The following is a 25,268-nucleotide window of genomic DNA, read 5'->3' as shown; positions in this document are numbered from 1 at the left end:
CCAGAATTTTCCTGTTATTTGACCTTTGAAGTATATGCAGTAAAAATATTATTGTTTATGAACTATGAAATCTAGATTCTATGACCCAGTGTGCCAACTATTGATTATATGTTTTAAAACAAGTTTTTAAATCACTCAAGTGTTAATATTCTTAACTATGAAATAAAAACACTCCACAGTATTGCCTCAAGGGTTAAATACCATGATGTATATTAACAGGGTATCATGCTTTTGCCATATGCAAACTTAGTTTATCATTTTAATTATCATAAATACAATGTCAATGGTACAACTCTGCTTCGATAGCATGTTGATAACTCATTTGCTATGATAATAATAGGTAATATATCTTAAGCAATCATCAGCTAATTGCTTATTGGCATTTATTTTTTTATCCTTACACTAATAAGATGATTATTCTAATTTTGTAGATGAAGTAACAAGGAGGGAGGCAAAAAGACTTGCCTAGGTCACACAGCTAGTAGATAGCAGAGCCACGTAACCTGTATCTAGGAATTATAAAAAAGGAGGAATTATAAAACTCTAATTTTGTGTGTGCTTGATTTACACAACCAAGTTACTTTATAAACACATCATACATTAAAATGTTGGAGAGAATATTTCTTAACTCAACTTTGCATTGGAATTGACTATGTTACTGTTAAGAGACAAGTAAAAGGAATTACCTAATTTATAACTTTATTTTCAGGAAAATATGAAGTCACTGTGCATTCAAGTGTGTGAAAAGTTAGTATTACTCTATTCATTGTCCTTCTAGTAACAGTATGTACATCCATACAATTCATACAGCTGGGTTAAATAGTATTTGCCCTCTAAATCTAAGGGACATGAATTTATCTGGATTCCCCAAATAAACAGTGACATAATTCATCTGCTTTTTGTCATCATTAAAATTAATAGTATAAACCGAGGAAAAGAGAAAACATATGTGTTCAGACTTCATGCAGATTATAGTTTAATAAGAGCTTAATTTGAGTTTATGCAGATATCACATACCTGTCATGGTATAATTATTCAGCTACGAATGCCTGTTAACTCCCAAGGTATATAACAATGAAAGAAAAATATTCTATATTGGCTAGAATGAGAAATTCCAGAACTTGAACAATTTACTCTAATGTTTTGCCCCAGTGAGACCTGATCAAGTAAGCTCAAAGAGTGAACCTATGCTCAACAAAAAATAAAAACGAACATTTCACTCGATCTTTCCATTTAATTTCAAGTCTTCTAATTTAAAAACTAGTAACTCTTATTTGCCATCTTATAATTCCATATAGCATCAGAGTGCTTTTTAACCTAAATTTTGAAAGTACAGTTATTACATTTTATAAATGTGTTTGTAAACACCCATGATTAGAAAACTCTGGGAAATTTTATCAATGTAAGTATGTCAATACAAAGGAGCATATGTACTGGAGAACAGTTAGAATCTGCTTTTATGGTTCCTTTCCATTTTAAGATTTTTAAATAGATACCATCTGGGAAGTAATGATGGCAAGAGAATTAACACTTTATTTATATTAAGCTTTGTTTTAGCAAAGCCTTGTCATTCAAGTGTTGTCATAATCAGAGAATGTAAGTATAAGCTTTTCTTTCAGCAAAGTAGAAAATATTTTTAAAATAATTGTTGTTTAGGTAAAGGTACTGTAGAAAAGAGACAATCATGGTATTTCTTGGTGAGGATATAGATTTTAGAGAATAATTTGGGACTTGGGAAGATCCATAAAGTATCCATAACCTTTATCTTAATTATTTTGCTCTTGTAAATACATACAAATACAAAAGAAAAAAATGTAAAGCAAGAAGGGGTTCATCATGGTATTTAGAATTCTGGAAAAATATTTAAATGTGGGGAGTAGGGGGAACTTACATGCATATATGCATAGCCCATGGACATAGATAAATAGTGTGGTGAAGCCTATGAGGGGCAGGAGCAGGGTAGAGGTAGTCAAGGGGAGAAAAATAAAATAAACAAAGGAGACATCTATAACACTTTCAACAAAAAAGATACATTTCAAAGAAAATGCCAATAAGAAGGGAACAGTAAGCAATGGCATATCTACAAAACTGTATAATGTGGGTGTTAAAATAGATGCTTACATTAAATATGTTATAATACAGTCACTCCTCTGTATGTATAAGGGGTTGGTGGCAGTAGCCTGTTATTACCAAAATCTGAGGATTCAACCAGTCGCCGATAAAAAAGTCTGACTGTTCCTAGAATTAATACTTCTGTGAAGTCATTGGGAGCAATATGTAGTAATGGAACAACTATATTAAAAAAAAAATTTAAAAGAAATGCATTAAAATTTTGTTTTTAAAAAGTTTTTTGGGTATTTTCCCTATTTTTCTTGATATTTTCTATTTTTAATATTTTATATAATGTTCATGCAGCACATTATTAACAAAACAGGGTCTCTGTATCCTATTATCTAAGTAAATATTTAAATTGGCAGTGTTTGCACTGAATCTGGCCCACAGGGATCCTTTATTTCCTTGACGTGGGGTTTGAAATCTTGAATTTGAATGTCTTTCATGGGACTTAGGACTTTTTCTCCTTTTTCTTTTTTGTATTCTCCTTTCATCTCTATATGTTACCCATATGGCCACTGTGGGCATTTGAGTTTGTAACCCTTTAAGCACTGTAATTTGATCACCATAAAATACATTGCATTTATCATCTGATATTCACCATTTTAAAGATTTATTTCAAATAAATAAATAAGAAATTCCTCAGAAGGGCTGTAGTCATATTCTCATCTCATAATGGAAGTACTGAAGTACTATGAGAGTTAACAGTGAATTATGGTTAAAAACAGAAATAAATGGGAAAGCCGAAACCGGTTTGGCTCAGTGGATAGAGTGTCGGCTTGGGGACTAAATGGTCCCGGGTTCGATTCGGGTCAAGGGCATGTACTTTGGTTGAGGGCATATCCCCAGTAGGGGGTGTGCAAGAGGCAGCTGATCGATGATTCTCTCTCATCAATGTTTCTAACTCTCTATCTCTCTCCCTTCCTCTCTGTACAAAATCTATAAAATATATTTAAAAAAAAAGAAAGAAATGGGAAAGCCACTCAAAGCAAATTGAAATGTTGTTATAGTGTCATACATACCCATTACTTTTCACTTAGTCTTTTTTATAATTAAATTGATCCATGTACTCACTGCTGTTTAACAATATGTTTCCTCTTTATTAGAAAATGTATTGACCATATCAAATATTTACAACTAAATTGATTATCCAGAATCCTAAAAGTTGAACTTTAAGGCTGTGACTACTGAACTATATAGGCAGATCAGTCCTCAGAGAAGTACTCAGATCCTGAATGGCTTCTTTTACTTTCACATTAATTAGAATAGAGACAGTCTATATTACATGTTGAGTTGACTTTTGGGTCACTATTTCAAATCTACTATAGTGAACACATTAATTATTTATAAATAAATATCACTGGTAGAAGACAGTTTCTGCTTTCATATAAACAATTATAACTACATCATCTGGAATAAATCTAGCATTTTTTATTCGATTTACACAAAAACACTTTCTTTAGAGAGCTGCTTTATTTTGTTATTTTAAAAAAGAGAGCCTTTTTCCCCCCTGAAATTTGAGCTGAGTCTCCTGTTAATTAATTTTGCACTCTCAGATATAGCATATATTAGAACTCTATGCTTATATTTGGAGACATTCATTTTGCCAATGCCAAGGTAGTACATTTCAGGAAATATGGAAAAATTAGACAGTTCTCTAGTTGATTAATAAAAAGACACAACACTCATTTGCCTCAAATATCCTAATGTTTAAGTCAAAATTTCTGAATAGGAGCTAAATACGGTAGAGATCTGGTCTCAAGCATAAGTGAATTATTTTTGTCTTTATAGATACAGACTATCAAGTAGTTTGAAAACCGACGTGTAAGCTGCTATTCATTGTCGTTATCCCTGGTCAGAGATAACGCCATCAGAAAAAATAAAGTTACAGGATGTTGAACCTGAAAATGTCTATATAAGGTGATGCCTAACTTGTGGGTTTCTGGAGGGTGTGAGGAATTAAGGATATGTCACCGGTAGTGAGGGAGGATGCTACATTTGGAATGAGGTGTTTTTTGGCTAACTGCATCAATGGGCTGACGATGTAGACATTTAGGAGGACCAAAGGGAGGATGAGAGGGGGTGTCGTAGGAAATGAGAACATAGAAGTAGGAGGATATCCCATTACATAGAGCTTTGAAACTGATTGTAAAATCTTAGACACTGTGCTGGGGGAACACTGTAACTCATGGGCTGCGAGAGGGCAGTGAGTGAACACAAATGGAAATGACAAATTGCCACAAGATCAAGTAAGGAGAAATAGGAGAGGAACTAAGTTGAGGAATATTCAGAATTGTGTGCTAAATGTTCTCAATGATAGCATACCTGGACATTTTGAAGTTATGATATTTTTTGCAGACAAAGGTCCAATAACATTTACCAGAAGAAAAACAATTAAAAAAAAACATGGAATACATTTGTTGAACTACTTACATTACAAAATTAACTTTATCTCAAGCATCCTGTCACAATACTCTCAATTTTTGTACCTTCCTTACTTCTTAAAAATAAACAAGGCCATCATTCTCCATAAATATTTTACACTCTCTTGCCCTTTTAAGTATAATAAGGCATATAAAAAAGATGTGCCCTGACCAGGTTGGCTCAATGGATAGAACATCGGCCTATGGACTGAAAGGTCCCAGGTTCGATTCAGGTCAAGGGCGTGTGCCTTGGTTGAGGGCACATCCCCTGTGGGGAGTGTGCAGGAAGCAGCTGAATCAATGTTTCTCTTTCATCGGTGTTTTTGGATCTTTATCCCTCTCCCTTCCTCTCTATAAAAAATCAATAAAATATATTTAAAAAAAAGAAAAGATGCATATGTGTGGGTTATCAGGAAGACATAGCTGGTTGGTAGTCAGAGGCTTTGCCACTGTAGGTTTTTTTGGAAGAGAGAAGTACACCTGTCATTTAAATGTATGCTCACGCCAGACTACTTGCCTTGCATACACTTTTAGTGCTTGCTTGGTAGCTTTGCCATGGTTGGGCACATTATCACTGCCCCGGTTCCCCAAAACAAGCAGCTGCGTGATGTCAGAGAAGAGGTCAGAGCAATGCTGCTTCCTTGTTTTTCTTCCCCCTGTTGCTGTTGTAAATTGCCTGTGTGTGCTCTGCTTGATACTTTCAGAGAAACAGAGCATGAACACCACAGGCAGAAAGCCTGCTGCTGTTGATACAGCTACTGCCATCACTGCTACCATTGTGGACTGGGCCAGTCCCTTCTCCAGGACTGGAGTTAAATCACTGCAGGAAGATGCTGGGTCCTGGGCCAGCCACTTGCACAGTCTCCGAAATCACAGCACCTGGGTGTGAGTGCAGGCTCTGCTGCTGTGTAGTTGTGTGGCTGACTTTCACCTCCCAAAGGCTTTGACCCATGTGACAATAGCATACAAAAGCTGCACTATTTTTTTTTTTTATTGTCATTTTTTAAAAAAATATATTTTATTGATTTTGTATGGAGAGGAAGGGAGAGAGATAGAGAGCTAGAAACGTCGATGAGAGAGAGTCATCAATCAGCTGCCTCTTGCACACCCCTTACTGGGGATATGCCCGCAACCAAGGTACATGCCCTTGACCGGAATCGAACCCGGGACCCTTCAGTCCCCAAGCCGACGCTCTATCCATTGAGCCAAACCGGTCTCGGCTATTATTGTCATTTTTATACCATATCATATTTATATTCCTCACAAATGAGCCGTGAGGTAGGTATACTTTTCTTCGTTTGACAGTTAAGGAGACTGCTTACGCCCCGGGGAGTATAACTAATAATTAACAGAACTGGGATCTACAGTAATAATACACATGGCCAAGGTATTATATTAGAAGGTAGTAGACTTAGCTTTCCCAGTTGTTGCTACATGAAATGTATGATTTCTAAAATCCGTAGCGAAAATGATGTGGTTTGTGTACTGAGAAAACATTCTAACAACCAGGGTCTATTATTTCTAATCTTGCTCTACCACAAGTTGTCTTAACTTGTTTCTTCCTATGCTTAAAAAATGATAACCAGGGGCTTGTGCAACAAATGATAGACCTGGGAAACAGGTTTGGATATGTAATCAGTAATTTATATAGTGTTTTCCATGATCCTACCGCATGCCAGGGCTGGGGCTGCAAAGCTGAACAAAACAAAGTATCGGTCCTCTGGCACTTGTAGTTTTATAAAGAAGACAGACATTGAACAACTACTTACACAACACTCATGCAATGTTAATGCACAGTATTTCTAAAAGATAGTATCATGGAGTGAAGGATGGTGATTGAACTTGGGTGGGGACTGGGAATGGCCTGGCCAGAGAAAGCTCTCTTGAAAGAAGGACAGCTAAGGATAAAACAGAAGTTATGTTAGAAAAATGTTCAGGAGTCACACGCAGATTGTAGTTCATAGTTGTTGTATTTTGTTATTATTAGTATTACCTTGCAACCTTTCCTGTACACTTCATTCCTACTCAACTCTGTTCTTGAAAACCTATTGCATTTTATTATATTCGTTCACGATCGCCGGCTTTCATCTATGTCTTGTATTTTATTTTACTCTGTGCCTTGTGTTGTTAGACTATTTTCCAAAATGACCCTATTCACGTCTTGGTCTTCTTTAAAAAAAGCTTAAATATTCTTAGGCGAAAATTGGGTATTCCAGAATCAGAAATTCTATGATACATTATATATAACTACTTTATAACCAGTCATTGTTTTATGTGCCATACCATTTACTTTCCAAATGCCTACATAGTTCTAAGGGAAGAAATTTATCTTTCATTTGTAAATTCATAATTTTGCTATCATTGTAAAATGAGCACAAAAAGTATTTGTTAAAATCATTTGTTGATTATGACATTTTATGTCTCTATCTTGTAATTAGGATAAGATTCCTGTCTTATATAGTTGAATTTTATTTACCACTATCATAATGTGACATGAGTGTCATTCTCTGTTTTGTACACTGATTATGAATACATTTTCACATCTATTTAAAGATGTTAGAATATTTTATCTTCCTTTGACTAGAAAATGTGACATATTTAGAAAAATAGTGTGAAATGCATGATCCTATTTATTGTCCTCAACTTCCTGCCCAACGAATGAAACCACCATGATATGAAATATGAGTTTTAGATTTCAAAAATAAGTAAGCTATAATTATCCCTTTGCTAGCCAAAATACTTTTTTGTTGCCCTAAATATTATTTAATGGCACAATTTTTTCATCATTTGAAAAAGTGGGAAGGAGCTTCTATTTCTTTAAAAAGCAAAGTTATTTGCTTAACATTTGGGCTCATACTGAATGAAAAAGTCATTGAAGTAAAGATCTTCCTAAGACCTGATGATGAGTCCATTTAGAGCTGTCAGGGAAAAGAATGCCACTTGGTGAAAAATTATCCATAAACTTGTATCTCACGCACCACTCTATAGCACGTTTTCAGAGCGGTATATAATTCTTCCCCTTAAATGGGAACAGAAATCTCAAGCTCATAGTTCTGTTTGCTATTCCACTTGCAGAAGAATATACACCACACACATTGTCATTATAATAACTGGTGCAAACCTTGCCATTTCAAAAATAAAGCAAAATATTCAACAAAGTATTTTTAACTTCATAGGTACTTAACCTATAAAACTTATCAGGTATTAATATTTTGACAAATACCATATTGCAAATATTATAATTTAAAGATAAAAATAGAGCAATAAACTTGCTGATTTTAGTGCAGTTATAGGCTTGAAGATACCATTTGAAAGTCTGTAACCTTCAGTTACTTGACTTAAATGAAATATCTATTAAAAACATAGTCATTTTTCAAAGTAGTTTAGAATTTATCATGATAAATTCATTATAAGGTACATTTTTACAAACAGTGATTTCTTATAACTATGCAACTGTAAAAGTGAAATATTACATAATGTACTGTTGATGCAAACTTGATATTTAAATAAAATGGCATTTAAGCTTTTACCTTAGAAGAAATCAAAGTGGAATCAAATGTATGCTTTTATCTAAGTGATTTTTTTGTTATAAATAACACTACTTAAATTAATACTTTCAAAGTTGTAATAACTGATACTAGTGGTTATTTATTTAGTTAAATCACGTGTCTAAAATGTATCTGACACTGTGCTACACAGATAGGTAAAAAAATAGGCTTTTTCATATTATACTGTATATTTCATATGTAATATGAAGAGAGAAATTCTGAACTAAAAGAACACAATTTATCATGTGGAATGCTGGATTAGGGGGGTGGAGATAGCCATAGAATGTGAAGTATTTGTTGTCACAATGCAGAACTTATTCAGCAGAGTGCTTGACTAGGTTCAACACATTTGATCACAAGATCACTTTGAGATAAAAATGATATAATTAAGTCCTAATCTAGCTAACACTGTGGTTAATTCAATGTAGTTTCTAAAAGGCTTAGAGAAAACTGATTTACTTTGACTCATGTTTTAAGTAATATCCATACTTTTTTCACAATGAATATCCAGAAATTGATTGTTTTAGAATTCAAAAATGAAGTTTTCATCAGTATTTTCTGTCTGTCAAAAGCAAGTAGTGATTTTGATGACAATTCCCTTTTTCTAACCTGCCAAGCATTGGAGAATTCTAAAATGCTGTATCTAGAATCTAAATCAGTAACTTGTGAACAAAATTAAATGCCATGATATTATAATGTCATTTCTCCCAATAGACACATGCAGGTTGCATTTGTACATAAGTCTGTACACTCCACTGAATTCTAATGTCTGAATCCTAGTGAGCCCACCTCTCTGACAGCATTAGTGAGTTAACGTTTTACACCTGCCAAATGCATGCTGTTCACCAAGAGGAAAAGGGCATTTAGAGAAAGTCAAGGAAACTTGCTCCCTGTCAAACTGTTCAACCTCTGAAATACCTGATTGTTAAGCAGGTTGTGTCATCTCCTGCCAATTACATCCTGATGGGGGAAGATGAAAGGCAATTCTTTTAGCAAAATGAAACTTGCCTTTATCCTCAGAGAGCTTTAATTCGGAGCTCAAACAATGGAGCATAGTTGCTTTTTTGTAATACTACCTTCGGTTATTATCATTTGAATGTTGGTGTGCACATATTTCTGCCTCTGCCTCCTACTTGTCTCCCTTGCCCTCTCACCTTAAAACTCCCACTTCCCTACACTGTCAGGAAGAGGCTGCTGTTGAACATTGCTCATTATATTTATTGCTTCCTGTGTATTAGTCTTCAGAAGTGAAATGCAGATTTTAGATAAGTGTTATGAGTGAGAGCATCCAAAGAATCTTTATGTATCATATTTTATTCAGAGAATTAAATAATTTCTAATATATTTTAACATTAGATTAAATTAGGGCCCCAGATAAAAATTAATAGCATGCTATTTTTATTACTATTTATTATGCAATAAATTCATTGTTAGCTCTATATGTTTTATTAAACTGGATTTCTTCCTTAATTCATTCTCTCTTTCTCTCCTTCCCTTCTTTCATCTTCCTTCTTTACTTTCTTTAAGTTTGGTTATGTATCTACCCAACCATTTCTTTCCTAATTCACTACATAAGGGCTTAATTGCAGAATAACTTTCAGTTGCAGATCTATGTAAATGTTATTGAGAAAGTCTAACTTAAATCTTTTCTCTACTTAAGCCTGAGGGATAAAACAATTTTATCATCATCAACAACAACAAAGTGCTAAAATTTCAGCATAGTCATATGTTAATTTGTATGGATTATCCCTGACATGAAAGTGGGGTACATGTCAAACGTATAAAACGACTTATACTGAAAAATGAGTAGCTGAACTTTTAAAGAGACTATTTAGTGTTATTTATTTAGAGTTTAAACTGGCTGGGGATTTCTCATTCTAATTTGCACCTTGTGGCTTTTTGCCCAGGAAAAACACAAGTATAATTAACCCTCTAGAGATGAAGAAATGATCCTCAACATTTCAGAGTTTATGACATGAATCCTACTTGCAAATACATGTATTAGACAATTTTCTAATCCCTACTACAGAACTTACCATCACAATATATGTACCTGTTTAACTACACTGCCTCCTCCCCCATGTTGCTATGAGAGTATATGTAATAGTAGTATTACCTACAATTAATAGAAGTTGGGGAAACATGCTCTAAGGAAGTAATGCTTAAGTTGAGATCAGTGAGATGGATTTATTAAACCCAATATGTGAAGGAAGGTCTTTCCAGGAAACAGAAACAATAATTATCAATACAAAGACCTAGGAGAAGAGAGACACAGAATGAAAAGGAGCTGGAAGAGGAAGGAACTCCAGAGTGTCAGGATAGAGAAAGGGAGAGTGGTTCAAGGATATGAAAGTAGGGGAGGGGTCTAAGACCAAAAAGCAGATTTCCCTAATTGCTAGGATAAAATGGAAGTGATAGGCTACCATTTGCTTTCTGAGAAGACAGCTCTAACTTCAGGGTGGAGACCAGACTGAAGAGGACAAGTGGTGGGGCTGAGGAGAACGATGGAGGGGGACATGAGTTAAGAATGTTATTGCATCAAGTGTAGCCATATGTCTGGGTTAACCTTACACCTCTGGTCTAGTGTCCAGCTAAAGCACCTGTTGTATAAAGACATGATCTTTGAGGTAAAGAGCTTCTTTTTTCTGGGTTCCTAAATACTTTATGACATCTAAAATCACGGCTTCTTGTCATTTTTGCCCATGATTTACTCTCTCTCTGACCTCAAACAGGGTTCACTTTCCTAAACTTCAAGTGTGTGTATTTTCAAAGTTTCTTTTTTATTATATGTTAGAATAAATTATGGCCAGTTCAAGATAAAGGGTCCTCTGCCATTAAGTTTCAAGGTTAAGGTTCTAATGTGATTATTATTATACCTATGTATTGCAGAATATTCTATTACAATGATGGTCATGCTCAAAAAAAGAATGTCACACATGCGCAGACATAAAGGTTCAGAATAGCCGCTGTAATATTCAGAATCCCAGAAAGCACTAAATTTCATGATAGCAAAATTTATACTTATGACAGCATCATAGGATATTGATTCTAAAAACAAAACCACCATCGTCATCAGCACCATCCTTTGGGATACAAAGACTCACAAACCAAAAAGTCTCCCAAATTTATGAAGAACTGATGAAAAGATGTTTGCCTTGGGTATTTGCAAGAGCTGAGTGATGGACAATGTCCAGGCTAATTCCATCTGTATACAGAACTGATCCATTTCAAAACAATCATTGGCCCACAATAAATATTTATTTCCTTAAATAGGAAATAGACTAAAGTCTGTATTTACAAATATGTGTTCAGGCAGTCTAAATTGACTTATATTTCTTATATTACACCCATATAATTTTTCTAAGATGTTGCCATTCACTGTGGATATAAACACACTACTTAGAATATGTATCATATATAATTGTATATACAAAGATTAAATACATACATTATATAAATATTTCCCATTGAACACATTTGTAGAGAACTACTACAGGAATTATAAATACTTTAAATATAAATCAAATTGCGTTTATTAGCTTTCTTTCTAAAGCAGACTTATATCTTTGTACTCATTGAGGTCTGTGACTATTAAATAACTTTGTTTCTGCAATCTATCTCTTTCCTTTCTCATGCTCTATGTCAACACTCCACTAGAATTCACCCTGTTCGTTAAACCTTTTTTCTAACAGATGTTGTCCTTTTTTCCTTTTACTCTTTCATGTTATCCTGAAAAGATCAAAGCATTCAGTCATTTCTGTCCATTGTACCCAGAGGTGTGTGGGTGAAATTTTGCATGATTGTTATGTTCAGGTTGCTTTATGTTTTCAATTACTTTCTTTGATAACATTTTATATGTGTTGATTGCTTCAATAGCATTTTAAATAGCTACTTTCATTAAATAAAAGAAAATAATGTAAAGTATTGAAATCACACTCAAATTGTATGTTTTGAAGAGACAATTGATTTATTCACAATAGATATATGTTACATTTGTGAAAATCATCATAAAAATTTTACCTGAAATGACATAATTTGTAATTAGACCATGAATGCATGAAGAAAAAAAGGAAGACAACCATTTAAAAAAATAATTCTCTAAAAAATAAAAATAAAATTGTCTAATATTTATTTTATTTTAATTTTGAATGAAATCCTTATGAATACCTTAAGTCCATGAAAAAGTGTGACTTCCATATGCTTTTATATGTTTGGCAGTGAAAGTGAAGGCAATATGGTGTAATGGAAAGGATTGTGAGTTAGCTGTCAGGAGACTGAATGTAAGTTCAGCTTTTCCCACTAAATAGCTATGGAATTTGAGAATATTATTTAACCAATCTGAGTTTACATTATAAAATGAAGAATAGGAATTAGAGGACCTATGCAGTAACTGTAAGCTATAGTATTTTTTAAACATGTATTATTGAGCAAGAATTTTATGAAAGTTGTGGTCAGTTTATCTCTGAACATATAACTTTTTTTAAGAATATAAGATATCTGGTATTGCTGAGCTTTGTGTTCAGTGTAGTATTGTGCTTAAGTAGTTATGCATATATAACATTTTCCAACTTAATTTTTTGTACTAAAATATTCCAAATAAAATATTTTTCTTAGCAGCATAGTTGAAAAATAAGTCTTAGAGGATCACTGAATATTTCGGACTTTAGTAAGCACAAGGTAGAAAAGTGAGTAGGATTATTTTTGTCATTCATATGCCAAATGCAAATTTTATTTTGCTTATTTTTATTTCACCTAAAGTCGATATTAAGCAAGAGACTAGAAACTACTGATTTCCTATGATGCACTTTATAAACTAGAGTGTGTCAAAGCCCCTCTAATTTTTTGGATGTTTGCCTGGTAAAAAAAAAAAGATAACATTATACTTAATTATCAGCTACATAATCTACACCCACTCATTGGTAAGTTATTACACCATATTCTACATGGAAAAATATTTTTGCATATATTTAAGATACTCTGCAATTTTAGCATGAATTAAAAAAAATCCTATTGTTATCAGCAAAAATTTGAGGCAATATCAAAGAATTATAGTATCTGAGCTTACTATCTAGCATGATCTAATATAAAGAATAGATATTTCTCCTGGAAATATTAGGTTTGCCTCCAAAATTTAGGCCAGCTAAGGGCAAGTAAATGTGGGACACTAGACATCCATCATTTCCAGGTTAAGTAATTTAAATATGAGGTAAGACAGCTATTAAATGCCAACAAAATATAAATCAAAAGAAGAAAAGTTTGCCAGGATAAAAGCACTTAAAAGGAGCTTGAACCCTGGCATGTATACAAAACTGCATTAGCAAAACTAGAAAGATCCAGACTCAGCCTCTGTATAAAGCTTTGTGAAAATCTCAAATGAGATAGCTCATTGAAATAGAATCTGGTCTTGTACTTCTTAGTAACTTATTTTTTAAGTGTGTATGCGTAGTGTGCACTAGGTAAGTATTTTTAAATCACTAGAGAAATCTTAGTGTATAATAATGTTGAGGAGACCAGTTTAATGCCATTTCAGTGGCAGCAAAAGTCACACACACAATGAATCAGTGACAGGCCTGCGAATTGATTTTAAATCCCATTAGACTCCCTTTCTAACCACTCAGCAATTCCTGAGATTGCTTTCAGTGACCAAGGATGCACAATTGAATTAAAATGGCAGATTGGAAAATAAAAATAAAATAAAAATGGAAAGTAGTCATTCTGTGAGGTTTGATATCTGACAATTTGAAATGCTATACATAAATATACAGATCTCAAAGCTGTATTCAGGTACTATTATCAAATTTCTATCACTTACATAGGAATGAATTTAAATTACTAAAATATAATAGCAAAAATGTGCAATGATAGAAATAATTGTATTAAATAAAAATTGAAGGCTTGTGCCATTCAATTTTTTAGGCAATGTTTCTTTAAATATTTGTTCTAGCTAAAATTTCTAAAGGCACATCAATACAAAATCAAATTTGAGTAAAAGTGAAATTATTCCTTTAAAATAAGTTAATATTTTAATATCTTTATAGGCAGAGATAACTTGATAAGGCCCATTTACATTAAGCAAAATGGAATCAATATATGCTTATCTGTAGTTATTTGATAATTTATATGCCATATAAAATTAAGCATTTTCTGTTTATTAGAGATTTTAGAATTCTATCCATATTGATATATTAATACCAAGACTTTTCTGTGTTCTTGAAATATTGCATGATCAAAATATTAAGAAAAATTGAAAGGGCATATTTCAGTGCTAAGTTCACTTTCAATGAAATTTGGAAAACATTAATTTAAAAAAATATTTTAAGAACTCTATTTCAAATATATTCATATTTGTGGTATCTATTTTTATTTTCCCTTTGGGGTAAAAATGAACTACAACTTTCTTTGATTGTAGAACATTACCACTCTCCTGTATATGAGTGAAAAAAGGAATAGGTAGGTTTTGTCTTTGTTCGGCACCTAGATTAAATATAGAGGAAATGAGTGGAAACAGAAAGTAATTGTTTATATTGGGTATCCTAGCACTTCTTTTACTGAAACATGACTTCCTGGTTAATATTATTTACCATATCCCTTTAAAGGATTCCATGAACTTGCCACTGCATGAAATTCTACCAAGCTGATAGGCACTGTCACCTTTACAGCACAAAGAACTTAATGCTCTTTAAAGAAGGTTCCTAATAATGCAAGTTTAATTTATTTTACTTGAAATTAAATGTTTGAGCCCAGCCAGCATGGCTCAGTGGTTGAACATCGACCTATGAACCAGAAGGTCAGGGTTCAATTCCTGGTTGGAGCATAAGCCAGGGTTGCAGGCTCAATCCCCAGCATAGGGTGTGCAAGAAGCAGCTGATCAATGATTCTCTCTCATCATTGATGTTTTTACCTTTCTCTTTTTTTCCCCGCCTCTCTGAAAAGAAATACAGTGTTTGAGAGGGTTTAGACCTGAGTATTAATGAGCACATAATACATGTTGTTGCATATGGCAGGATTTCCTATTCTATTGTATGTATATACCACATTTTCTTTATTCATTTATAGATGATGGTCATTTAGTTTGTTTCCTTATCCTAACCATTATGAATAATGCTTCAATTAACCTGAAAAATGTTATGCTAGGTAAAATAAGCTAGTCACAGGGACAAACACTTTATTGTTGTACTTATATGAGAATTCTAAAACAGTCAAGTCAGAGAAAAGAATAGAATGGTTGCCAGAGGCTGGGAGTTGGGAGAAATGGGGAATTTCTGCTTAAGGGTATACAGTTATGAACAAGGAATAAAGTTCTAGAAATCAGCTGTTTAAGACTTTGCCTATGATCAACAATATTGAGTTGTATAATTAAAAAATTGTTAAGAGAGTAGATCTTGTGTTAAGAATTCTGACAACACACACACACAAAAAAATTAATGAAAATCCTCACATGGTACAGCATCATACAACTGAGGTATAGTTGGTACACTATCGACATTCAGGCCAAATGTTATGATAGCTATGATTATAGTTTACTAGTTGTATGATGACCATCATATATGCCAACAATGAAATTAATATTAATATTAATAAAAAATGAAAAAATTGAAGTTACAACAGGAGACAAATTGGGCAGAATAACAAAAGATAAATCAAGCATATAATCTTCACAATAAGCTCACAGAATCAGTATAACCTACTATGCAATAATAATATTACAAGTATAACATGGCTTAGTGATTTTTCATTTAAAATCACTCTTTCTAAGTACTGTACAGGTGTAAGCATAAGTAGCCTTACAGCTTTGAGTTCACAAAACAAAGCTTAATTTTGTATTATTATTTATTAATTATTGTATTATTTAGTATTTGATTAAAACTATAAACATACTTTTGCCAACCCATGTATATCTTGTTTTCTTTTTCATTAATTTTTATTTCAATTTTTTTTAAAGTGTGCTTAAAATTGCTTTCACATATGCATTTCACAAAATAGCCTTATCTGAATTTACAACCATGGAAAAACCACAATTTTATGAAATGGTATGGACGAGAAATTCACATATTTTTGCATATGATAGCTTACTTAATATTTTAGGCACAGCATAAATTCAGCTTTTTTTGCAGACTCATGAAGTGAAAATTAAGTGTGCATGGATCACAATATGCTACAAAACATGTTTGTCTAATTATCACAAAAGAATTGAAAAACCATTTTTCCACTGAGGAGTTTAACATTGTCATCATCTCAGATGTATTTGAAATAGTGGCTTGGGATATTTGGATGCTATTTTGATTTATTTTCCAATGAGAAATTTAGGTACTACTTAGTGCCTTTCACTCAATATCAGTAGACTCTGATAATATCACATAATCATTTGCCATAGTCTCAAAATGGATGTATCTACCTGTCCATTCATTTTCCCTATATATACAGGCAGTATACTATCCTATCTGATAAAGAGGAAATATGCTAATTGACCCTCATGTAATTGCAAAGATGGTGGCACACACAGCCACAATATGGCAATGCCCAGTCCCCTCAGCCCATCCCCAGTCAAGCCTGGCCACTCTGCACAACTGCCTCTGGAGTCTCCTAGTTCCCTCAGCCCCCCAGCCTTTAGGGCCAACCTGAGGTGCAGGCAAGCCTCAGATTGTGGCTGCCTAGCTGCCTGGGGCCAGCCTGAGGCACAGGCAAGGCTCAGATGGCAGCTTCCCAGCCACCCAGAGCTGTCGAGGCTCAGGTAACCAGGGCCAGTTGAGGCTTGCAGTGCCGGCAGTGGCAGCACCAGAGGTGTGATAGGCTGTCACTTTCCTCTGATTAGTGGTTGCCTCCTGCCCCTAAAGTTCCCAGACTGTGAGACGGGTCAGGCTGGGCTGGAGGGCCCCCCCCATCCAGTGCATGAATTTTCATGCATCCTGACCAGGGATCGGGGGCATGGCTGGTCTGCAAACCGCTGGTGCCCCAAGCTCAGGCAGGCCTTGCCCCCAGCGAGGACTGGCAGCCCATTTGGGGGTGTGGCCAGCCTACAAATGGCTGGCTCCTCAAGTCCAGGCTGTCCTCAAGCCCCAGTGGGACCCACATCCTGATTGGAGGTGTGGTTGGCCTGTAAACCACAGGCGCCCCAAGCCAAGGCCAGCCTCGCCCCTCAGCAGAATCAACCCTTGGGGAATCGGCCATTGGTCAGCTTGCTGTCAGTGTCCTGACAGCCAGGAATCCATTCACCCGTACCCAGGACCCAGATGGGTTGTTATTGTTTATTTATTAATAAATTTATATATTATTTTCATATACATTTTTCTAACTTTTTTTCTCTCTCTGAGACTTCTATTACAGAGAGAGGGCAAATAGTGATATTAAAATATTTCCTCTAATTATTTAATTCCCTTTCAATGTGCATGAATTCATGCACTAGTAATATATATATATATATATATATATATATATATCAGTATTAGTCATTGGGAGTACAATTGTTATTATTATGATATCTTCACCTATGTTGAAGTTAAATGTTTATGTATATGTGAGTCATATAAGGTAGACATTTTCATTTCTATCCCACAACATTACTATTAGAGTCTTGCTTAGAAAAACATGCTTCCTGTATTTTTACTAGTCAATTTTATCTCTACTGAATCATTTATCTGAATATAAATTGTTTCTAATATTACTTGGGCATTGATTGTCACAGTTAAGAAGAATTGTAGCTATAAATCTAAAGAGTCCTTGTTATAAATGCCTCCATTATGCCCTAGTGTTCCCTCAAATCTATTTGATAAAACCTCTTTTATCATTATATCTTTTCTTTTCACCCTACTGTTACTTTCATTGTGCCACACTGATTCTCATCACCAATCTTTGCTATTTTTACTTCCTCAGATCTCATCCTATCCAAATTGACTCCTCATACAATGCTGAGGTCCAGTCTTACTCTATAAGCCTGCAACTGACAAGGTTGATTGCTCTCCACTGCACCCCAGGATCTCTCTTTTTTATTCCCTACATGTACTTTCTCTTTTATTTATAGTTGGTGCAGTCAAAACACATCTTAGCAACTTATACAATGATATATCTTCATGGCTTTCTATAATGGCATATGTTGGCTTTCACAGTGAGCCTGTTCAAGATTTATAAGGGTAGGTCCTTTCCACATGAAAAGTGTAAGTGCTTTCATTAAAAATGCATGAATCCGAAGCAGACAGTCCAGAGTTAGATACAAACAAAGCTGTGACATCACATTTACCTTCTCAGAAAAATGGTGATTTTTTTTCTTTACTGTCAGAAATAAGGACCTTATCCTTTGAGAGAGCAAGGAGGGATCTGGAGAGTAATATACTAAGTGAAATAAGCCAGTCAGAGAAAGACAGGTATCAAGACTTAAAAGGCACTTAGGTCATGAGGACTGTTACTAAGAGCGGTTGATTTAAAGTTTTGTATTAAAACAAACTCTTATTCTTGGTGGAAGGGGAGACCTAGCAAAAGATTTTATATAAAATATATATATATATATATATATATATATATATATATATATATCTATATATATATATATATATAGATATATATACACACACACACACACACACACACACACACACACATATTGGTTGTCATTGTAGAAAGGACCTTATAGATAGATAGTCATTAAGCTTCACTGCATTTCTTAATGTTCCTTTGGTTCTATCATAAATTGAGATTATGGCATTATGAGGGTATTTATAAAGTTAATATTTCCCAACTTTCATCTGGGTCCATCTTTCCTTGATTTCCTGCTCAGTACATAGAAGAGGCTCATTTGGAATTTGAGAATACATCCAGAGACTTCTCTGAAAAGCTATACTTTTCATAAACACATGCCACTTCTTAATAGATGTAAGTTTGAAGGGGAAATAGCATATACCATAAGCCATTTGGGAATATTCTGTCTCTTAAGGATGACTTACATTTTTCATTTGAGTGGCATGGATGCTAACAGCTTAAACATAAAACTCATCTGAACTCTAGCTCTGAATCATTCCTTCCATGAACTCTGCATGCATTTTTATGATAAACACATACATGTGTAGGAAGTATGTGACCTCACTGGCAGTTATCTGCAGTGTCTAGTACTATTGGCAGATACCCAAGAATTGATTGACACATATCTTATAGAACTAGAGTTAATTAATATGTCTATCAATTCCCAAACAGACTACAGGAAACAGAAAATCTCTTTAATACAGCAATCAGTGACATACTGTATGTGGTCAGAAGACATTCACTATTCCGTAAATGTAAGTTTTGAAATACAATATTCAAAAGTATAAATATTGCTCTTAAAATGCCAGGAGAGTACAATAAGATCTATTTAGTTAGGAAGTAAATTGCAAACTGTTTATCATTTTTAAAAGGAATTGTTAATTTCCTCCAACAAGATCTGAAGCTCTTAAGTGATTAATAGAAGCTTTATCTACTTCAAAAGTGGCGTCTTTGTTTTGGTGGCCATTGGCCATCTGAATTTGTAAGCCCATCATGTCATTTTCTAACAATAGGTTTCAATAATCCTGGAACTCATTTAAGACAATGAGTTATTTTCAAGGAAGAACACTGCAAAGAAAAAATGAAAGTAAACTGTCCATATAATCTATGCTAAAAGCAAAAAAACAAAATGTCTTTTTTTTTTTTTGTATGATAAAATCATTTATAAAATGTAAGGGCTGGACAGATTATATATGAAATTATTTACTTATTTTATATAGTTCAAGGCAGGTAACAGTAAAGTATGCATATTACTTCTAAACTAGAATCTAGGACAAAGATGTGTCCTGTTTTTTATCTGAAAAAACATCCTTATAAATAAAGTTACTAAACGCAAACTTCATGAAAGTTTATTAACTCTAAACATTCTGCTCTTGGTCTGACTGCTATTTGGTTTCTTTCTCTTCCAGTATTTTCCATTGCCCTCATTCTTTTCCTAACTGTATGAAGCACACATTGTCTCTGTTATCAAACTCCCCAAATAGCATAACTGTTTAGATCCAAGGGTAGTATTCTCAGTATCCGTATAGATCAATTTAAAACAGATTCTCTCTTAAGGAAGCTTAAGCACTGAAAATTAAATTTCACATCATCTAGACAAACTATCTTGATAATTTCTTTTCCAGAATTTCCTAGATAGACTGTCTAGACGGCTCCAAATCCCCTAGGTAATTGCATAATCATCTTTTCACTGACTTCCTAAACGGTCCAGAACAGTATTTCTCAATATACAGTTGCCATAGAAATGAAGCTCAGTGGAGCTTCTCAGAGCAGGCTTCTCTTAAAGGTTCTGAGCTTCAGAATTTCAGAAAAACCCTTGTAACCTGATATTCCACATCAAAGGAGATTTAATGGAATCTTTATTTTTTTTCAGTTGAAGAAATAGCCTCATTTGTCTGACTAAATGGCCTGTTTCCAGAACCTGTACCTTTCCATTGCCCCTCTACCCCATTAGTCAGCAATGAACAATTAATTGATGAGTTGAGAAGGAATATGCTGTGAACTCTACTAAATAGTAACTTTAAAAATGAAACAAAATGGACATTCTTTTAGAAAATAATAAAAATAGGGGAACAACATGTAGTATTTTAATTTAAGGTCACCAATGTCATCCAAGCTTCAAATTTTAAAATGTAGGAAAAAGAGACAAGTGCAGAATCACCTGGTAACAATGAGAGCTCAATACTGTAATTTGCGTCCTCTGATGCAGTGACGTACATTTAAGAGGCAAAGTGACACTTAAACACTAACATGAAAGAGAGCAGTGGTTTTCAGCCCTGAGGTGCAAATATATATTTTCAAAATGGTAACTAATATTTTCAGCACCTGCTACCTATTAAACTCTCTGAACAACTCCATGAGGTGTGGACCATTCCCTATCACTTCCTAGGTTAGAAACTGAGACTGGAAAAATACGTAGCTTGCTCTATTTCAAGCATAGAGTATTGAATTGAGATTGGACAAAAATCCTGTGGTCTCAGGTCAGAGGGCATGCATTTAACAATGATGGGATTAGAACTCCTTGAGTTGCTACAGAAAAAATGTCAATGGGTTGCTAGGAGGTGAATAGTCAAACTCTCACTTAAAACGTAAGAATACAGAGGATTGAGCAGGATTTGTTTAGTTTTGTTTTACACACTGTGAGACAGTCTCAGAGAGGTTAAGTAGTTTCCCCCTGTTCCACAGCTAGTACATTGTAGAACAAGATCAAAGCCAGATGTAACACCATCTAACCTGTGATTGGAGCTCAGCTCTCCTGTCGCCGTTGCTCTGACAGCATGATGCCTGGCATACAGATGCCTAAAGTACAATACAATATTAGGGAATTCTCTAGAGCTATCTCTGAGTGTTAAAAATGTGGAGTAATCACTCAAGTCCGTTTTCTAGGGCCCCTGATGATAGAAAATGGACAAATAGGCAAAGAGGGAGAGTATATCAAGTCTTCAGTACTATGTGCAGGAAATTATTCCTGATTTCACCAATATGAAACAAGCAGTTTAAGTAAAACTGCCTTTCCTTAAAGTTCATTTTTTCCTGGGTATGTCCTCGCCTGTATGGCTCAATGGTTGAGCATTGGCCTATGAACCAAGAGGTCACAGCTCAACTCGTAGTCAGGGCACATGGTTGCTGGCTCAATCCCCAGTGTGTGGCGTGCAGGAGGCCGCTGGACAATGCTTCTCTCTCATCCTTGATGTTTCTATCTCTTTCTACCTTCTGCCTTCTTCTCTGAGACAGATAAAAATACGTTAAAAAAACAAACACCTTTTGGGTATGTTGCAAGTACAGTATACATGCTTGTGTGGAAGAGAAGGAAGGATGTGGTGGGGAAATAGAGAGGCAATCCTCTAAACTGATTTGACCTGAGGGAAGTGTTTAATCTCAGCCTCAACAGGAAAGTAATAATAATGGTAGGTAGTCTAGAGACCACATCTAGACATCTCTAAGGTGTCTTACTAAAAAAAAACAAAAAAACTGTCACAATGCTGTTTTGATCTCTAAGCCTTTAGGTTGAAAGAACACATTTGCATCACTTTAGGACACCTTAAAAATAATTCGGAGATCCTGAAGTTTAAGTTATAAAGAAGTGGCTAACATGTAAATTATATTTTATCTTTAGGGTTCCAGAAATATCCTGGGAACAAATCCTTTATTTGTTAACTATTTCTGAATTCCAATTTGGAAGAAAACACTGTCACAAATGATTTTCTCACTGCATAAATGCGCTTATTCTTAGGGTTTTGAGCCAGAAGTTATAAAAGGGCTTATAACGGAAGGATATTAGTAAGCCCAATTCATGAAACTACTTTTAATATTAGTAACCTTTCCTCTCAATATTCTCCTAATTTCAACTTTTACTTAAATTTACCTCATTTTAATCTCCTCACCAAATTTTCTCAGGAAGACATCTTTTTAGGAATCATAAACATATTAAAGAAACATTTTCCATATCACCAATATAATAGCCAAAAATATAAAAATATCATTGAGCTGAGTTAGAACATGTATGAAAATAATTGAGGTCAAACATGGGAGCAGATCGTTGTGTACACGTATGGCATTCTTTTATAACCCCCAGGCAGAAGCAAACAACTGGGGTGGCAGACACCTCTGACTGAGGATGGAAGTGGAGGGGAAAGCTGGCAATAAAAAACGAAGGGGAAGATGGTGCACACACAGCCGGCTGACATCTGCCACACATGCAAAATGGATTTGACTCTGCCATTCAGGGCGAAAGCAAGTGCTTTCTTCCTTCCTTCCTCCTGCTCCACAGCTAGCCTTGAGTGATGGTCTCATTGTTTTTGCATTCACAGACTAAAATGAATAGCAGCATCTGAATGTGAAGTAGTTCTCACTGAATATGAACCAGAAGTTAAATGAGCTGAATAAATCAGTAATGATGCATTTGAATAGGAAGGGGTCAGGGACGAACACGATTTTCTAAAAGCCAGCTTTACCTCAGGATGATGTCCAACTTCAATGTAGGTGCAAATCGGATGAAAAGCCCCCGTGCCACAGGCGTACAAGTGAGTCTGATTAAAAGCTTTGAGCACCTTGATGAAATTAGCACATTCTTTCTGTAAGACAAAAGGAAAAGCAGTGAGTTCTAGCAGGCAGCATGCCTGAGGTATCCTCTAGGGCGCTGAGTATGATTGAACAGATTTTTTTGTGTCCTTTTCACTGCATTAGTAGGTTTTATTATTCTATTATTTGCTCATATTTTTATATGAACTGAAAACATTAAAGTTCTTAGTCTTCCATGGGGGAGGGAGGGTGTCACTAAACAAAATATTTTGTTGTATTAACTCTTCTAATAAAAATAATTGTAATTTATTTATTCAAAGGTAGAATAAATGTAGACAACCAATCTATAGTCAAAGGTACATTTTTCTAGAAGACAGACAGAAAGTGATTTGATTAATCAATAAATTAGGTGAATAATACAAGGGTGATTTCCCCCCCCAAAAAAATCAGCTTTGAATTTAATTTTAGAAAAGGAAAACAAAAGTAAAGATAATATGCATTTTTTTAAGCATGAAGTTTAATATCAATAGTAACCAATGATGATGGGCAGTCGACTTTGAACTTCAGAAGTGCTGCTTGCTAGTGAGCTCTATAGACCCTAAGAAATTAGGGCCACAATCTCCTGGAAATGTCACTTCAGCCTCAAAGACAATGCAGGTATATTTAAGGTGAGATAAAGATGTTAGAGTTTGGAGTGTCTGTAGGCTAAGGGATGTTTTGTAGAGCAAGTATAATTACAAAGTACTTTCAGAAAGTTCATGGACATACTGAACCCATACATGAAACTCCCCGCCTAATGAGTCATGGATTTCCCAGGGGGAAAAAGAAAAACTATTAGTGATGAGCAAATTCTAGTCATGTTTTAGTGTTATTTATAGAAGTTTAGACATGCCTGGAGAGTTATTTTCTGAATAAGATATCAGGTAAGAAAGAAAGTGGATAAAATTACTTATATTCTGTCTATAGATTATATTCTGTCTGTAAATCTTATAGAAGAAAGTACTTTTCTATGAGCAAACAGGACAATCAGCCTTTTGTCTCTGTTGAGGAAAGATTTGAGGGAAATTTCAAATTCATAATATAAGTTGAATAATTTTATTGTCCAAAAAGTTCAGAGCAAGAAAGACTCGATTTTAACAAAATATTTTAAATAGATGAACTATATCAATATTGTAAAAAGAAAACTCAAACTAAAAATAGCTTAAAAATGTTATGCTCTACTATCAAGTCACAAATCCTAAAAACTGAATATTTTAGGAAAATATGGGCTCATCCTAGAATATATAATATCCTTTGGAAAATATACAGATGAGTATTTATGTGATAAATAAAACTGCACTAAAAAAAAATCCTGTTATTGATCATACACTTTCTTAATTAGTTTTGTGTTTTTGCTTATAAAGATTTGGAATTAAGACCCAAATATGGAACTAGAAGTACAGGCAAAGAGTAAAAGTAGACCATAGTTGAGAAGCATTACAGAGATTGGGTTGGTCCTTGAACTGTAACACTCCAAAAGTCACTCTCTATGACATGTGACTTACAAAGTGAGAGCTCAGAATGCATTGGGCCTTGTGTAGTCAGTGGGAGTTTATAACTGAGGTGTTACAGTGACTTGAGTACATTTCCACACCACATCTGTATTCTGTGCTTCCAGCTAATGACTGGGTCTTAAACTCTATTGTCTCCAAAAAAGAAACGGGGTCAGACAACCAAATGAACAGAATAACTGATATTTAAATTCAAATAATTGCTTCCCATCAGCACAGATTTTTTTTTTCTAGGATGAAACCTGAGGATGTCTTATAATATAAATATATTGTCCTCAAACTGAGTTAGAGCTATTTAAAGTAAGACAAATAACTTTCAAGTTAGGATTCCTCATATATATGCATTCTTAATATATGCTGAGTAGCTTAGGAGAGTCACTACAATCAACATCTAATTTTCCCCACTGTTATTGCTACCTCGATCCTGAATTTTACTTGTGTCTGGCAATACATTAAAATTAAGCTCTGAAATCAATGGGTGTTTCAAGTTGCTAGCATAAAGGGTAGGTGGATTGCAGCCATGTTTCACTCTGAGAATGGTACATTTCAGGCAAAACTGCGAAGCAGATATAACAACTTCCAAGAGTCTTAGCAGCAAACTCACT

General features: G+C 34.5%; 1 protein-coding gene across 4 annotated transcripts in view; it reads right to left on the bottom strand.

The window, feature by feature from the left end:
- The window catches only part of SEMA3A (semaphorin 3A), a 352,298-nt gene that overhangs the window by 90,385 nt on the left and 236,645 nt on the right, over window positions 1–25,268 (bottom strand). For all 4 annotated transcript variants that reach the window (XM_036429563.2, XM_045578494.1, XM_036429567.2 and 1 more), the window contains one exon: window positions 23,047–23,166. In XM_036429563.2, coding sequence (XP_036285456.1) covers window positions 23,047–23,166 — 120 coding nt within the window. The remainder of the gene's footprint in view (window positions 1–23,046; window positions 23,167–25,268) is intronic.

The sequence above is a fragment of the Pipistrellus kuhlii genome, unplaced genomic scaffold (assembly GCF_014108245.1).
Source record: "Pipistrellus kuhlii isolate mPipKuh1 unplaced genomic scaffold, mPipKuh1.p scaffold_m20_p_10, whole genome shotgun sequence".
NCBI classification, from domain to species: Eukaryota; Metazoa; Chordata; class Mammalia; order Chiroptera; family Vespertilionidae; genus Pipistrellus; species Pipistrellus kuhlii.
This window is presented reverse-complemented; position numbering and strand designations above follow the sequence as displayed.